At 38.1% G+C, this 17630-nt stretch overlaps 2 protein-coding genes across 2 annotated transcripts; both read left to right on the top strand.

The window, feature by feature from the left end:
• Nucleotides 1-5421: 5421 nt before the first annotated feature.
• On the top strand, nt 5422-8172 carry LOC141336276 (microfibril-associated glycoprotein 4-like). Its single transcript, XM_073841830.1, has 5 exons — nt 5422-5427; nt 5505-5705; nt 7491-7587; nt 7670-7837; nt 7919-8172. The coding sequence occupies exons 1-5, from the start codon at nt 5422-5424 to the stop codon at nt 8170-8172; spliced, it is 726 nt and encodes a 241-aa protein (XP_073697931.1).
• Nucleotides 8173-14644: 6472 nt separating this feature from the next.
• Nucleotides 14645-15625, top strand: LOC141336175 (microfibril-associated glycoprotein 4-like). The gene is made up of 4 exons (XM_073841714.1): nt 14645-14860; nt 14941-15037; nt 15120-15287; nt 15369-15625. The coding sequence occupies exons 1-4, from the start codon at nt 14651-14653 to the stop codon at nt 15623-15625; spliced, it is 732 nt and encodes a 243-aa protein (XP_073697815.1). The 5' UTR covers nt 14645-14650.
• The last annotated feature ends 2005 nt before the right edge of the window (nt 15626-17630 follow it).

Below are 17630 nucleotides of genomic sequence, written 5' to 3'. Positions count from 1 at the left end.
TAGGTCGTAATTTCGATATATTTTTAAGATGGAAAAATGCGGTTTTGCAGATGCTAGAAATGTGGCTTTCAAAGGAGAGATTGCTATCGAATAGGACGCCTAGGTTCCTAACTGATGACGACGAATTTACAGAGCAGCCATCTAGTATTAGACTGTGTTTTAGGTTATTACTTGTGGAGGTTTTAGGTCCAATAATTAATACCTCTGTTTTTTCAGAATTTAACAGTAAGAAGTTATTCGCCATCCAGTTTTTAATATCAGCTATGCATTCTGTTAGTTTTTCGAATGGATATGTTTTGCCGGGCTGCGAAGAAATATAGAGCTGAGTATCATCAGCGTAACAATTAAAGCTAACACCATGTTTCCTGATGATATCTCCCAAGGGTAACATGTAAAGCGTAAAAAGTAATGGCCCTAGTACTGAGCCTTGAGGTACTCCATACTGCACTTGCGATCTAAATGATACCTCTTCATTTATTGCCACAAACTGATGACGGTCAGATAAGTACGATTTGAACCATGCCAGTGCACTACCACTAATGCCTACATAATTTTCAAGTCTATTTAAAAGAATGTTGTGGTCAATAGTATCAAATGCAGCACTAAGATCCAGTAGCACTAATAGAGAGATGCAACCACGATCGCTTGACAATAGCAGGTCATTTGTTACTCTAATTAGAGCAGTCTCAGTACTATGATATGGTCTAAAACCTGACTGGAAATCCTCACAGATACCATTTTTCTCTAAGAAGGAGCATAATTGTGAGGATACTACCTTTTCTAGTATCTTTGACAGAAAAGGGAGATTCGAAATTGGTCTGTAGTTAATTAATTCATAGGGGTCAAGTTGTGGTTTTTTAATGAGTGGCTTAATAACAGCTATTTTGAAGGTTTTGGGGACATATCCTAATGATAGTGACGAATTAATAATATTCAGAAGAGGATCTATGACTTCTGGAAGTACCTCCTTTAGTAGCTTTGATGGAATAGGGTCTAACATACATGTTGTGGGTTTAGATGATTTAACAAGTTTATACAATTCCTCCTCTCCTATAATAGAGAATGAATGGAATTGTTCCTCAGGAGATCTACAACGCATCTGATGCGATACTGTAGCGGGCGGCTGTATGGTTACAATTTTATCTCTAATAGTGTCTATCTTGGAGGTAAAGTACGTCATAAAGTCATTACTGCTGTGCTTTTGGGAAATGTCTAAACCTGTTGCTGCTATATTTTTAGTTAATTTAACCACAGTATTGAACAAATACCTAGGGTTATGTTTGTTTTCTTCTAAGAGAGATGAAAAGTAATCCGATCTGGCAGTTTTTAATGCTTTCCTATAAGATAAATTACATTCACGCCAAGCAGTACGAAAAACCTCTAGTTTTGTTTTCCTCCAGCTGCGTTCCATTTTTCGTGCTTTTCTCTTTAGGGCGCGGGTATGATCGTTATACCACGGTGTTACACTGTTTTTCTTAATCTTTTTTAGGCACACTGGAGCAACTGTATCTAAAGTGCTAGAAAAGAGAGAGTCCATAGTTTCTATTACATCATCAAGTTTTTCTGAGCTATTGGATATGCTGAGGAATTCAGATAAGTCAGGAAGATTACTTACAAAGCAGTCTTTTGTAGTAGACGTGATGGTTCTACCGTATTTGTAGCAAGGAATTGAATTAACAGTTTTAGCTATCTGGATTATACAAGAGACTAGATAATGATCTGAGATATCATCGCTTTGCTGCAGAATTTCAACGCCATTAACATCAATTCCATGTGACAGTATTAAATCTAGTGTATGATTTCGGCAATGAGTAGGACCTGACACGTGTTGTCTAACCCCAATAGAGTTAAAAATATCTATAAATGCTGTTCCTAATGCATCTTTTTCATTATCAACATGGATGTTAAAATCACCCACTATTAAGACTTTATCTGCGGCCAGCACTAATTCGGATAGAAAATCAGCAAATTCTTTAATAAAGTCTGTATGGTGCCCTGGTGGCCTGTATACAGTAGCTAGCACAAACGTCACAGGGGATTTATCATTAGTACTTGTTTCTCTGGATAATGCTATATGAAGCACCATAACTTCAAACGAGTTATAATTGAAGCCCGTTCTCTGAGAGACATTGAGAATACTGCTATAAATAGTAGAAACACCTCCTTCTTTACCTTTTAGACGCGGTTCATGTTTATAACAGTAATCTTGGGGGGTGGACTCGTTTAAATTAATGTAATCGTCTGGTTTTAGCCAGGTTTCTGTCAAACAGAGCACATCTAGGTTATGATCAGTGATCATATCATTTACAAAAAGTGCTTTCGTAGAAAGGGACCTGATATTCAATAAGCCAAGCTTTATCAATTGTTTCTCTGTATTATATATATTTTTTATTTGTTGAACATCAATTAAATTGTTAGTCTTGATTTGATTCAGGCGTTTTTTGTATTTTTTTGCTCGGGGAACAGACACAGTCTCTATAGAGTGATATCTAGGTGAAAGGGTCTCTATGTGCTGAGAATTAACTGATTTCTGTGACGTGAGGCGGCTAGCAGACGGTCGGTTTAGCCAGTCTGTCTGCTTCCTGACCTGGGCCCCAGTTAGTCAAGTGCAAACTCTAAGACTATGTGCCATATTTCTAGATAGAAGAGATGCTCCACATCCGGAGGGATGAAGACCATCTCTTTTCAACAGGTCAGGTCTGCCCCAAAAGCTTGTCCAATTGTCTATGAAACCTATGTTATTTCGCGGGCACCACTTTGACATCCAGCCATTGAGTGACCACAGTCTACTATGAATCTCGTCACCACGGTAAGCCGGGAGGGGACCAGAGCATATTACAGTGTCTGACATCGTACTTGCAAGTTCACACACCTCTTTAACATTATTTTTAGTGATCTCCGACTGGCAAAGTCGAACATCATTAGCGCCGACGTGAATAACAATCTTACTGAATTTACGTTTAGCATTAGCCAGCACTTTTAAATTTGCCAAGATGTCAGGCGCTCTGGCTCCCGGTAAACATTGGACTATGGTGGCTGGTGTCTCTATTTTCACGTTCCGTACAATAGAATCGCCAATTACTAGAGCACTTTCATCAGGTTTCTCAGTGGGTGCTTCACTGAGTGGGGAGAACCTGTTTGATGTTCTGATCGGAACGGAAGAGCGGTGTTTTGACCCGCGACTATGCCGCCTCACAGTCACCCAGTTGCCCTGCTGCACGGGCGTTGTTACCGGAACCGAACAATGTACAGGGCTTTCTGAGCTAGTCACATCCAAAACCGTATCTAAGGCCCTCACATTCTTACTATCCTCCATTAAAGTTTGGATGCGTGACTCTAGTTCTGAAATCTTCTCTGTCAGCCTGACTATATTCCTGCATTTATCACATGTATAAGGCTCACTGCTGACAGAGATAGATAAGCTATACATGTGGCAAGCAGTGCAGACTACAATTGTAGGAGAAGAAGCCATTACTCACCGTGATTGTAGAATGATTTCAACTTACCAATGTTGTTAGAGTTCCTGAAGAACAGATCAGGGGGAGAAAAAACGGAACGGAACCGGCTAAAAGAGTACTAACGATATTAAACACGAGAAAAAAAATAAAAACGTGAATGGAACGCAGATGGCAAGTTAACCGGCCAGCGCAATGCTAAAAATAGTAAACAAGAGTTAAAAGCGTGAATGGAGTGCGAGCGGCAAATTAACCGGCTATGGAATGCTAATGCGCTGCACTCGTGATTATAGGGTAAGGCGAACAATCAAATTAGTCAGATTAGTTTGATGGATAAGACCAGAAATTAAGTTAAGCTATATCTATCAATTTAAAACGGCAGAATTAACAATAAGATAGAGAATCCAGTAGAAAATCCAGTAGAAAAACGAAGCTGCAGAGAGCTACAAACAAACAGACCACTCTGCAGCAAGGCAGACTGGAAGCAGGGAAACAGCGAAACAGCGACACCCACAGGGATTAGCTAAAGAGAACACCAGACACACTGATGAAATAATGCCGCGTTCCAGACAACCCGTAACCCGTGTTTTTCCTACCTTCTACCAGTGAAAGTGCACTTCAATGGCAGTCAAACCCGTGACTTCCCACTCGTGATCTCGTACTAGATTGATGTACTCCCAGTTCCGAAACAACAATGTCAGCCCTAATGGGTGTGGTGTTTATGCAAGTAGTACACATAGAGCTTAGGACAATATAAGGTAGCAATCAAAATAATAATAATATAAAAATAATAATAATTCATAAATGTGCCCAGGCAGTTTGGCGTAACTTGCCTGGAAAGCTACAAAGTCGTGAGTCGTGGTTTGAAGTGGTGATTTACCAGTTAAAAAACCTGCCTGGAAAAACCTGCCAGCATTAGACCTGCCAGTAAAGTTTCAAAATAAATACACACAAATCCAAGGTGAACATTTGCAAATGCACATTCAACAAATAATTTGTAAATGTAAAACTGTATGTGTTAAAAGTGTTTGGTTGCCCTGGTTAGGTATGTTTTGGTGATGGTTTAAGCTGGACCTTTGCTGGTTTATGCTAGAATATATGAATTGCTGTTTGCAAATACAACTTTTCTTTGGGAATGATATTTAACTTGAATGCATGAATGTTTAAATGTTTTTTGCTATAAATGAGGTTACCTGAACACCAAATAGAGGTGTTTGCTTGTGCTTTTCACATTTGTCTCCTGAGACAAAATCTGTAATATTCTCAAATTTGTATCCCCTAAAGGAAAGATCTTATCTTTTCAAAGTGTTAAATGTCTCATTATGAACTCAAACATTTTCTAATTTAGCCAAGGACTTAATCATAAGCCATTAACTATGTTGCATTTGTTAAAAGAAAGTATTTATCCTTTAATAAACTTCACTTACATGTATTAGTCTGTTTGGCAAATGTGCTTTATATACAGTGCTGTGTATTGGAAGATAAATTTAAAAGTTAAATTTTGCAACTTTTGACCCAACAGTTCTATGGACTGCCGTAGACTTCCATTCAAAAAGCAGAAGAAGAAGAAGATAAAGAAAAACGAGAAGAGTACAGCTGAAAAGCATCAATTTGGCAACAAGGCACAGCAGCCACAGCACAAACATCTTTTTGCAACTTGCATTTAATTTGCATCCAAAGCATGGTTTTTTGTAATGTAAATTTCTATGCTAACACAAAGGAGGAGTCTGACAATCTGAAAAATATAAAGAGTGTTTGTGTCAGACAAAAGAGTACAAATGACACAACACAAACGGTGAGTTACTGCTTTATTAATCATTTACCTTGCAAAACATTCAGACATTTATGCAACTTTCATAAAACAAACAAACAAAAAAATTAAAATAGACTATATAAAAATATTTCTGTAATTTTCATCTAGATAAAACGGATCTCTGCTGAGATCTACTGAGGAGAGACTGAGAAGATGGCAGTAAGTTCATCATTAACTAGAGGTGGTTTGAGCTTCATTTCAGTGTGATGTTCATCTCTTTCTCTCCGTCTCTGTAGATGATTGTGTTTTTGGCAGCTCTTCTTCCGGCTGTACTAATGGATGTATGCAATCAGGATGAAAATGATTGTTCTGACATCTATAACTCTGGAGAAAGAGTCAGCGATATTTACTCCATCTATCCAGCAGGTTATGTTCCCATCTTGGTTTACTGTGAGATGATCTCAGATGGGAATGATCAAGACAACGGAGGATGGACGGTATGACTGTGACTTTAAACACACATCACAACATTATGAATCATATACAGTATTTGTCATGTGTCTGTTCTGTTTTGGTTTAGTTTGGTATTCCTCCACTTGTTAGTTTCCATGTTTTCTGAGTCAGTTTCTGGTCTGGTATTGTTTGTATATGTTTCAGTTGTTCTGTTGCATTCTATTCTGCTAGCTCCTGTGTATTCCTGTTGGATTTATTATTAAAGACAGTTTGTTTTGGATCATTCTCTTGCATAGTGCACATTATTTAGCCCACAACATGAACCTCCAAAAATGAATTTACCTGCTATAGGTTTTTCCTGCTCGAGCAGGGGGATCGCTCCCTCGAGGACCACACAGCCATGTGCATGAACATCCACACATTGTATCATGCCAGAATGAACACCTTGATGAAGGCTAAACTGTCTGGGAAAGGTCCTTGAGGGAGATTTGCAGCTTATGTAAAGTGGGTGCAGCTTGGACTTCGCCACCAGACCCACTCCTGAGCAATTTCAAGAGCCCACGGCAGATGGAAAGTTCAAGCCTTTTGTGTCTTATGTTTAGTTTGAACAGGTTTGTGAGCCGGCAACAACATTACATTTTCATTTAAATTTATACATTTAGCAGACACTTTTATCCAAAGCGACATACTCTTGGGGAATACAACAAGCGATTCATCCTAAGGAGGCAGATAGACATAGGAAGTGCTCAAAATACTATATATCAGGCATTGTTAGATGAGTACAGGCTAGAAGATTAAGAAAGAGAGGAGAACAAAGTTTTTTTGTTTTGTTTTTTTGAGTCAAAAAGATGGGTTGTCAGCTGTCGCTTGAAAACTGTCAGGGGTGGGAAGATCGTTCCACCAGGCAGGAACGGTGAAAGAAAATGTTCTGGAAAGTGATTTCATGCCTCTCTGTGGTGGTACAATGAGGCGTCTTTCACTAGAGGATCTCAGACTTCTGGAGGGAGTGTAGATTCGTAGTAGAGAATGGAGTACCAGTGACACCTACCTGTACAATGGCATTTGAGAAAAAGGCCCCGTCCACATTCCTGCCATTAAGGGTGAGCTGCAATTGGCCTCTGCAAGTATTTTAAAGAAGATTTCCCCTTTTATCTCCAGCCCTGGATCTTCTGTGTCTCCCCTGGTTCCGCCTGAATTTCCTGCGTCCCCGTCGGTTCAGTCCAGCTCGAAGTCTCCAGAAGTCCCACCCAGCGTCCTTCTCACGGTTCCTTTTCCAAAGCCAGTCAGTCCATCAGCTCTTCCATGGTTTATTCCATTCTGCTCCGTGGATCCGCCTTGGGCCATTTCGGCCCCTAGCTCCGTCTTGGCAAGTGGATCCTCTAGCTCCACCTCAGGTCTCCAAATTCTGGCCATCTGACCCTTCGGCTCCTCTTTGGTTTCACGCTCTCTCAGGTCCACAGGGATGAGTCAGTCCTTGGACTCGCCAGGTCCCTTTGGCTCCGCCTTGGACAGTCATCATCCTGCCTCTGCCACGGACTTCCAGTTCTCTGGCTCTACCTCATCCTTCCATTCCCTTTGACTTTGTTGAGCTACTTCATTCGTCAATCTTGGTCCTCTGTTTCATCAGCTTTGCCCTGGCCTGGCGAGCCCCATTTTCCACCTTAGTCCTGCAAGCCTGTGGCTCCACCTGAGCCCCCTGGGCCTCCAGTGTTTATGTTGTGTTCTCTTCTGTTGGATTTGTAATTAAAGACTGTATGTTTTGGATTCTCCTGCTTTGTGCACATTGTACAGCACAACACATTACAATATTCTATATAAACCCATCACAGGTGATTCAGAGGAGAATGGACGGCAGTGTGAATTTCTATCGGCCGTGGAATCAGTACAAGAGAGGATTTGGGAATGTGGAGAGCGAATACTGGCTGGGTAAGATCTCACAGCGTGTGTCCGTTTGTGTGGATGTTCATGTGTTTGGTTGAACGTGTTCTTCATGTGTGTGTTTGATCAGGACTAGAGAACATGTATCAGCTGACACGCAACAGGAATTACATGCTGAGAGTGGATCTGGAGGACTTTGATGGAAATAAAGTGTTTGCTCTGTACTCGTCCTTCTCTGTTGGTCCTGAAGCTGATGGGTACCAACTGCATGTTTCAGGATTCACTGATGGAGGAGCTGGTAGGATAATTTCATTCATACTCATTTAAAATCTCATTTCTATTGGGTAATTGTCCTTAGTGATGCTCTTCCTCTCTGCAGGCGACTCTTTATCTGGTCATAATGGATTCAAGTTCTCTACCTTTGACATGGACCAAGATGTCTATGACAGTAACTGTGCCAAACTGTATCTCGGGGCATTTTGGTACACAGCCTGTCACGGCACAAACCCCAACGGTGTGTATTTATGGGGAGAAGATCCCACCCATTACGCCATTGGAAATGTTTGGTCAACATGGAAGGGTTACACAGTCGGTATGAAATTCATCAGCATGAAGATCAAACCTGGGTCTTAGAACCATTACAGGCCTTCTCAGTAATAAAAACAAAACAATTAAATGAATGTCAAAGTGTTTCAAAAACTTATGAACTGTTCTTCTTTGTTTTGGGTCACTTCTTTCAATTTACTACTGAAATGAATCAACAATTCGTACATTTCGAATAAACTCTTGCATTGAAAGCATTTTATCAGAAGTGTTTATTTCCGCAACAGACACCAGAAACACTAAATGAGAAATTCAGGAGAAACACAGCTGCTGAGAAACCATGAATAAAGAAGTATAAGCTCTAGTGTAAACCATTTCAGAAAGTGTTCTTATTAACCTTGAAGTAATTGCACAGAAAACGACCAAAAATCTATTTGACCTTCTGTCAAATGTCAACCTATACCCAACCTCAGTTTGCATAATGCATTGTTCACTGACTGAAGAACTAACTTGCAGATCTTAAAGGCTAATTTATCTGGTTTTAATTTATGATTGATTTACATACTCAATAGCTTAATTGATCAATTAATTATTTAATCAATTAATCAAACCTGGTCGGACAATCACTTTCTTGCAAAAAAAGGTTCTGTACTGCTCACATAAATCACATACTTTGGATTTAAAAGTTTTACTGATCAAATTTTACACACAACATTAATCAAATGTAATTATCAAAGGTTTTTATGGTGAATTCAAGTGAATTCAGATTTCTGAATTTAACACAATAGTGCAACACTAGCCCTACTCTTAATGCAACCTGTTAGGAACCTGATATGGACACACACTGTGATTAACCAATATTTATCAAGTTTGCAGTATACCCACTGAAAGATGGGCATCAGAAATCGTGAGACATTATGAGAATCTCAAAATATGTCAAATTTCTTGCAACATCTATGATCATCATCTTACACAGCAAAGAGAGGAATACTCTTGTTAAACTTTTGTATAATAAGGGGAAAATGCACAGTTTTTTGCGGTGAGTTTTAGGAACGTTTCAATGCACAGTGTGAACATCTGGGTGAAGACGACTCATCTGAGAGACACACACTGAGTGTGAAGCCTGTTGTCTGTCAGCAGGAGGAGTCCTCACTCAACATCTAGCAGCTCTTCAGAAGATATGGTTATTGTGTCTTTAGCTCCTGACAGTAATTGCTGTTTCAGAGTTATATAAATTTGCAATTTTGGGCTTCCATGCCTAATTTTACCTTATATGCAGAGGAAATCAATCAACATTTATTGGCCAGGTATGCGTAACATACAAGGAATTTTATGCCAGTATGACGGTCCCACAAACACACACACCAAAAAAAAAAAAAAATAATAATAATAATAATTATAACATTACAATATTACAAAATTACCTGGTAACATTTAGAATCTTTATAGCTACTGGAAAAAAGCCTTTCTGAAATCTGGTAGTTCTTGTTTTAACCAGTCTATAATGCCTTCCAGAAGTAGAAGCTTGAAAAAATTAAATGCAGGATGTAAAGGGGCCTTTTCCTAACCAGTCACAACTACAGATCTAGAAGGGAAGGTAAATCAGTCCCAATAATGCATTCTACCATTCTCTAGCTCCAGCTAGAGATTGTGACAATATGTATTCATAGTAGGGTGACCACACTTCACCTTTTACTTTTACACCTTTTGACATGTCCTGGACAGGATTCCTGAATCGACTGAGACGCGTACCCATGGTATGCGTTCTAACCTGCCATGAGCTCCAGAACCAGAGATAAAATTTTAAGTAATGTTCAAAGGTTATTCGCATTCTCACATTTGTGAGAATTGTGATTTTGTGAAAGTCTGTAAGCCAGTTTTGATAAAGGTACATGATTATTTCCAGGAACAAATGTGTTCTATGCACACAAATGGCACAGCTCTACACTCCTACTGTGTAAGGAAGTCATGAGCTATATTTACAAGCATGCAAAATGGGGTTTACAAGACAAACCCTTCAGCGTTAAACAAACAAGAGGAGAAAATGGGCAACACAAGTGTTACATTTGTTAAAGGAAAACATTTACCTTAAGCTTCAAACATTTAGGCATCAATCCTAATTCTGTTTTTATACCCATTCATCTACCACTGTCCCTACAGTATATTGCCCCCTTTCCCCTTGGCCATTGAAACAGAGTGGATAGGGGAAGGGGTAAAAATATTCCCTTATGAAATGGGACGCCACTAGTCAAGTCAAGTCACCTTTATTTACAGTATGTAGCCCTTTTAACAACACAGATTGTGTTAAAGCAGCTTTACAGAATTAAATAGGAAAATATTGTGCCAATAATGCAAAAGGACAACAGTAAACACTCAGTTTTCAGTTAAAGGCAGTTCATCGTTGAATTCAGTGATGTCAGCTCAGTTCAAATACGATATCGCTGGAAATTAAGTGTCGCCAACTAAGCAAGTCAGAGGCCACAGCGGCAAGTCCATCTGACAGAATTGGAGAAAAAACCTTGGGAGAAACCAGGCTTAGTTGGGGGCCAGTTCTCCTCTGGCCAGATGAGATCAGCAGTTTGATTCCAGGCTGCAGCAAAGTCAGATTGTGCAGAGGACTCATCTGGTTCCTGTGGCTTTGTGCCGATGGTCATCTAGGTGACGAGGTCTTCACTGGGGATCTGTCTCCAGGCCTCATTTAATTAACGTGGTCTCCACTGGCATTCAGGTCTCTAGAGGTCATCTCTAGGTGCTGATCCACCATCTGGGCTGGGTACGGACTGGATCCAGGGGACTGCAGTGACCATCTGATCTGGATCTGGTCTACGGTGACCTCGGAATAAGAATGAAACAGACTAATATTAGCGTAGATGCCATTCTTCTTATGATGCAACGAGTACATCGGGTGTTATGGGAAGTGTTTTTGGTTCTGATTGTTCTAATTAATGCAGCCTAACCATCCTTTAAAGAATTAATGATTTGAATAATAGAAATAGTGTTAATATGTGTAAACCAGATTAAAACGATGTGTCTTCAATCTAGATTTAAACTGACAGATTGTGTCTGCCTCCCGAACAGTGTTAGGTAGATTGTTCCAGAGTTTAGGCCCTAAAGAAGAAAATGATCTGCCGCCCGCAGTTGATTTTGATATTCTAGGTATTATCAAATTGTTTTGAGAACGCAGCGGACGTGAGGGACTATAATGTGATAAGAGCTCGTTCAAGTACTGAGGAGCTAAACCATTGAGGGCCTTATAAGTAATTAGCAAGATTTTAAAATCTATATGATGTTTTATAGGGAGCCAATGCAGTGCTGACAGAACCGGGCTAATATGGTCATACTTTCTGGTTCTAGTAAGAACTCTAGCTGCTGCATTTTGGACCAGCTGGAGTTTTTTTTATTAAGCATGCAGAACAACCGCCCAGTAATGCATTACAATAATCTATCCTTGAGGTCATGAATGCATGAATAAACATTTCTGCATTTGACATTGAGAGCATATTTTGACAGATTTTTAGATATAAATATTGCAAATACTAGAAATGTGGCTTTTGAAGGAGAGATTGCTATCGAATAGGACACCTAGGTTCCTAACTGATGATGAAGAATTGACAGAGTAGCCATCAAGTATTAAGACAGTATTTTAGGTTATTACATGCGGAGGTTTTAGGTCTAATCTGTTTTTTCAGAATTGAATTTATATCAGCTATGCATTTCGTTAGTTTTTCAAATTGATATGTTTCACCGGGTTGCAAAGAAAGACAGAGCTGAGTATCATCAGCATAACAGTGAAAGCTCTACTACATTGCTGTTTGTTTGGATGTTCATGTCCAGTCTTTGGTTTAACTGGCGAACTTTGATGGAAATACATTTTTTGCTCTGTACTCATCCATCTCTGTGGGTCCTGAAGCTGACTGGTGTAAACTGCATGTTTCAGGATTCACTGATGGAGGAGCATGTATAGGACTCTTTTATTTATTATACTCATGAAAGCACATTTCCATTGGGTTATTGTCCTCAGTGATGCTCTTCCTCTCTACAGGTGACTCTTTATCTGGCCATAATGGTTTCAAGTTTTCCACCTTCTACATGGACCAAGATGCCAATGTAATTTGTGTTTGGTACTCAGCCTGTCACAGCACAAACCCCAATGGTGTGTATTTATGGGGAGAAGATAATACCTAATGCACCATTGGAAATGTTTGGTCATCATGGAAGGGTTATTCTTCAAAAAACAACCGCTCGTTCCACAAGTCATGCATCATTACACCATTTTGATGTCATTGCACATGTGTTCTTCTCCCTTTTCCCATCACATATGAAATCAGAGTGTACAAGTGTTTTATGTAGGGTCAGGGAGGGCTTTATTGTCCCAATAAACCGTCATCCATGTAATAATTCGAATAAAAATGATAATTTACACTTAAGACATTATTATACCACACTGTTTTAGTGCAGATATCTGCCACTATTCACACATACAGTAGTATAAATAGCATCTAACTGCTACTCATTGCAAAGAATATACTGCTATTTTCATATACAGTAGTGTAATTAGAATCTATCGCTATCTGCACTTAGTGCAAATAGCCGCTGCCTAAATAAATATAAAATAATAAGCACTGTTTGTTTTAACAGGTTTCTGATCAGATACTGACCGAACCAATATTTTATGTATTCAAAAAAGAAATTACATTATACATGTGATATTTTTCTTGGCTGTGGCTTCTGTTCTTAAGCATGAATTTCCCTTTCTGTCATCAATCTGTTTGATTAACTCTCATCACAAGAAACTTTAATGCCGTGACGTGATGTGCTGGATCTGCGCAAATGGGTACTGGAAAACCGAGAAGTCCCGGATCCTATTCTGGCAGAATGTTGCACAAATTAAGCCCTGACTCTGGATCAAGAGGACAAACATCTCAGTCCTGAGTCGACCCATCTTTTGTTTAACTGGAGTTTGTTTGAAGAGTCTATGTTACTCCAGGATGTGCTGCAGGAGAAAAACAGCATCAGTGTTTCCCTTTCATTAGTCCTTTGTGTTTTTAGCGAAAATATATGTTCATGTGCAGTATGACTCATTCTAAATCGACATTATACAAACATTGCACAAATAAATTTGCCAATTTTTTAATTTCACTAAAGACCATGTTTTAAAAAAACAGGGAAGCATACTTCTCAACTTTTGGCAAAATTGATTGAATTCTGAAACCAAAATGTGATTAGTGTAGATCCAATGATTTTTTTTTCTTTTCAATTAGTAAGTCTGCCTCAGATGACTTACTTGTAAGTGTACTCCAAATATTTGGACTACTGGTTTTGGATTAAACTGGCAGATGTTTCTATTTTTGCAATAGTGTTTTTCACCATTGAGGCGTTTACTGTAGGTTAGCCAAAATCTGCTCAACATCCCTTAAAAGAATGAAGAGAGTTTTTCTAGCAATTTTACTGACCGCACATAAGCAAAGTGCAAACAGGATATAGAAAAGAGATTGATTGTGCAGTGTGTGGTAATGTGATCACATGTAAATCTTCTAGATTTTTTGGATACTGTTGTGTTGTTGAAATTCAGTGGGGAACTGTGTCAAAAATTTCACCATAGTACAAATGCCTGAAAAATTCAAGATATGATGCAATAAAGTACTTGTCTGAGATCTTGTTTTTATATTATAACATACTTAAGCAATATCATGAGAGCAAGGGACGGTTTTTACAAATATGAGCATGATTGCAAATATGATATGGATTTTATACAACTATACAGCAGTTTTAGTTTCATATTTAAAAGAAACATTTTATTTTCCGTCATATTTCCATTTTCAAAACGTTATTTTAAAAACATGAATCTCAACAATATTTATGCAGTTGTAATTGTGCTATTATTTCTGGTGCCACGTCTGCAGTGCAAAGAGGAATTTTGCTGTTAGTGATTGGTAAGACCTTTCCTATTGTCTTGTCTAGTGTTTTACTTTTCTAATAGCATGCCATGCCAGTAACTAGCAATGTCACTTTGTAAGAAAACACTATGCACCTGTGCTCATACTTATTGGCTGAACACGGAATACACATGGCCATGAAAGTCACTATTTTCACAAATTCATCATTTTGTAATTTACATGGAGACAATAACTGATTACTCTCAAGAATTTGGACTGTAAAACCTATTTTTTTAAATTTGAGAATCCAAAAATGCCAGCAGATTTGGAGGGCATGGTCAAAAACAACTATCATGTCTGTCACTACATGTTTATCTAAGCATTTAGATATTAACAAGCATGAAAGATGTGTTTATTCTGCATTCAATATGTGGTTCTTCATAATGTAAATTTCTTCTGTAACAAAGGAGGAGCCTGAGAATCTGACAGATATATAAAGAGTGTTTGTGTCAGACTGAACCACACAAACGGTGAGTTGCTGTTTTATTCTTCTTTTTTTATCTTGATTAAAAGGATCTCTGCTGTGATCTACTGAGGAGAGTCTGAGAAGATGGCAGTAAGTTCATCAATAACTCTACATTATTCTACATCATCTCAGTGTGATGCTCATCTGATTCTCTTTGTTTCTGTAGATGATAGTGTTTTTGGTGGCTCTTCTCCCGGTTCTTCTGGTGAATGGATGCAATGATGATAGTGACATGCCTGCTGACTGTTCTGACATCTATAAATCAGGACAAACAGTCAGTGGGATTTACTCCATCTCTCCAGCAGGTGGTTTTCCTGTCTGGGTTTACTGTCAGATGATCTCAGAAGGAAAAGATGAAGATAAAGGACAATGGACGGTACGAATGTGACTTTAGATCATTAAACACCCATCACAACATTCATTCTGAATCATATATTGTATATAAACCCATCACAGGTGATTCAGAGGAGAATGGATGGCAGTGTGAATTTCTATCGGCCGTGGAATCAGTACAAGAGAGGATTTGGGAATGTGGAGAGCGAATACTGGCTGGGTAAGATCTCACAGCGTGTGTCCGTTTGTGTGGATGTTCATGTGTTTGGTTGAACGTGTTCTTCATGTGTGTGTTTGATCAGGGCTGGAGAACATGTACCAGCTGACACGCAACAGGAAGTACATGCTGAGAGTGGATCTGGAGGACTTCGCTGGAAGGAAAGGTTTCGCTCTGTACTCGTCCTTCTCTGTGGATTGTGAAACTGATGGGTATAAACTGCATGTTTCAGGCTTCAAGGATGGAGGAGCAGGTAGGATAATTTTCTTTCCATTAAAAATCACAATTGGATGAGTAAATGTTTATCTGTCCTTGATGCTCTTCTTTGCTGCAGGCGACTCTTTGACTCACCATAATAACCAAAAGTTCACCACCTTTGACAAGGACCAAGACATCCATGAAAAGAACTGTGCCAGATTGTATCTCGGGGCATTTTGGTATGCAGGCTGTTATCATGCAAACATCAACGGTGTGTATTTGTGGGGTGAAGATCCCACCATTTACGCCATTGGTAATGTTTGGTACACCTGGAAGAACAATATTGCTGTTGGTATGAAATCCATCAGCATGAAGATCAAACGTGTGTCTTAGATCCTTGAAGAAACATTACCGTGTTTCTCAGAAAGAAACAACAAAACAATCAAATGAAGGTTTAGGGGTTTCCTTTCCTCTGTAAGCGGTGTATCTTAGTAAATCTGTTGTTGGGGACTCGCATCAATTACGTTCTTCTCTTTTTGGGTCACTTTTTTAAATTTGCAACTTTGACTAATCAACAATCTTTAATAAAGTGCAGCAATGAAAGGCATTATGTGTTGATGTGGATTTGTTTATCGCCACAATAGACATCAGAAATGCTAAAAAGGAATTCAGTTCAGTTCTTTGCATACATGCACATAGATATTCATATTAACCAATCGATGTGTTTGTTACTACATACCTCCTGTAATTTCAAGACCATTGCATGCTGAGATATGATTATCCATGCTGAAAACTTCCAACATAAGCTTTTTAGATTTTTATGCCATTACTTTAGGTAAGTTTCACTACTTACCTTAAAAGTGAGAGATTAATGTTTACTTTTGCATATTATAACCTGGAATTTGGATGTGAGAAATAATTAGAGTTAGATTCAAAAGATGGTTAGATATTAGATAAGATCACAGATGCATCAGAACACAGCTGACTAACTGACGAACTAAAATTGTGTGCTACATTATGTATATGAACCTCAAAGGCATTACTGGATTGTAATTTTAAATCCATAATATTATAAATTAACAGTTTATTGCTGGTCTGTGGTTTTAAACTGCTGTTATTTTTAAAGACTTCAAATTATTTTAAGGTGAGCTTAAAGGGTGCACTGCTAAACTCACGCAACGTCAGTGTGACATCAATAAGAAAAAGTATATTTTTATAGATATTGTCAATAATAGGTGTTCATATTAAAATATGTATGCAAATTAATTCATGACCTAGATTATTTATTTTCAAAAATCTTCTCATTTTAATAAATGTTACATTAATTTTATAAAAAATTGTCTTTGCTCCAATTAAGCTCAGTGTGCTCTTTAATTATTTGTTGGTGCCAATAGTCTTGTGTGGAGATACAGCGATATTGCGCTCCGGGTGTCCCGAGTTCGAATCCCAACTCGAGGAAATTTCCCGATCCTGCCCCTATCTCTCTCCCACTTCTCTTTCTGTCAATTCTGATCTGTCCTAACAAAATAAAGGCAAAAAAAAAAAAAAAAAGAATAATAATAATTTGGTAACACTTTACAATACGGTTCATTAGTTAAGCATTAGTTAATGTATTAACTAACATGAACTAACCATGAGCAATACATTTGTTACTGTATTTACTAATCTTTATTAACATTAGTTAACAGAAATACAGTTGTTCATTGTTTGTTCATGTTAGTTCACACTGCATTAACTAATGTTAACAAAATTTTAATAATGCATTAGTAAATGTTGAAATTAACATTAACAAAGATTAATAAATGCTGTATAAGTGCAGTTCATTATTAGTTCATGTTAACTAATGTGGTTAACTAATGTTAACTAATGAACCTTATTGTAAAGTGTTACCAATAATTTTTAATAGTACATGATGTTAGCCAGACGTTTTGCATTTAATTATGCATATTTTAGTTACAATGCTTTTTCATTTAAAATAAAATTAAATAGTACTGGTTGGAGATTAACTTTGTGTTCTTGTGCGCTAAAAATGTCTCAATGTAGATTTTGGTGAGCTTAATAGCTAAGAATAATAAGGAATAAAAAGACACAAACCCTTTATATATGAACAATCTGTGCAGTATAAAAAGCAAAAAGTAAGAAAAAAGATGATGACATTCAAAACCATCTACAGTGTGTAAACATGAGGAGCGCGGGGTTAATTGTAACGTGGTTTAAATATTTCCACACATGCTAGCACAACATTTATGGTACTTAATAGTTGACATAGCAACAGCTTCAAATGTTATCTGATCGAATGAAAAAAATATATACACACCAAACTAAAATATTTTGTCAGTAAAATACATGTGTTAACGTTTTCAAATGAAGTAATGACGTTTAAAAAAAAAAAAAATCT

The sequence above is a fragment of the Garra rufa genome, chromosome 6 (assembly GCF_049309525.1).
Source record: "Garra rufa chromosome 6, GarRuf1.0, whole genome shotgun sequence".
NCBI classification, from domain to species: domain Eukaryota; kingdom Metazoa; phylum Chordata; class Actinopteri; order Cypriniformes; family Cyprinidae; genus Garra; species Garra rufa.
This window is presented reverse-complemented; position numbering and strand designations above follow the sequence as displayed.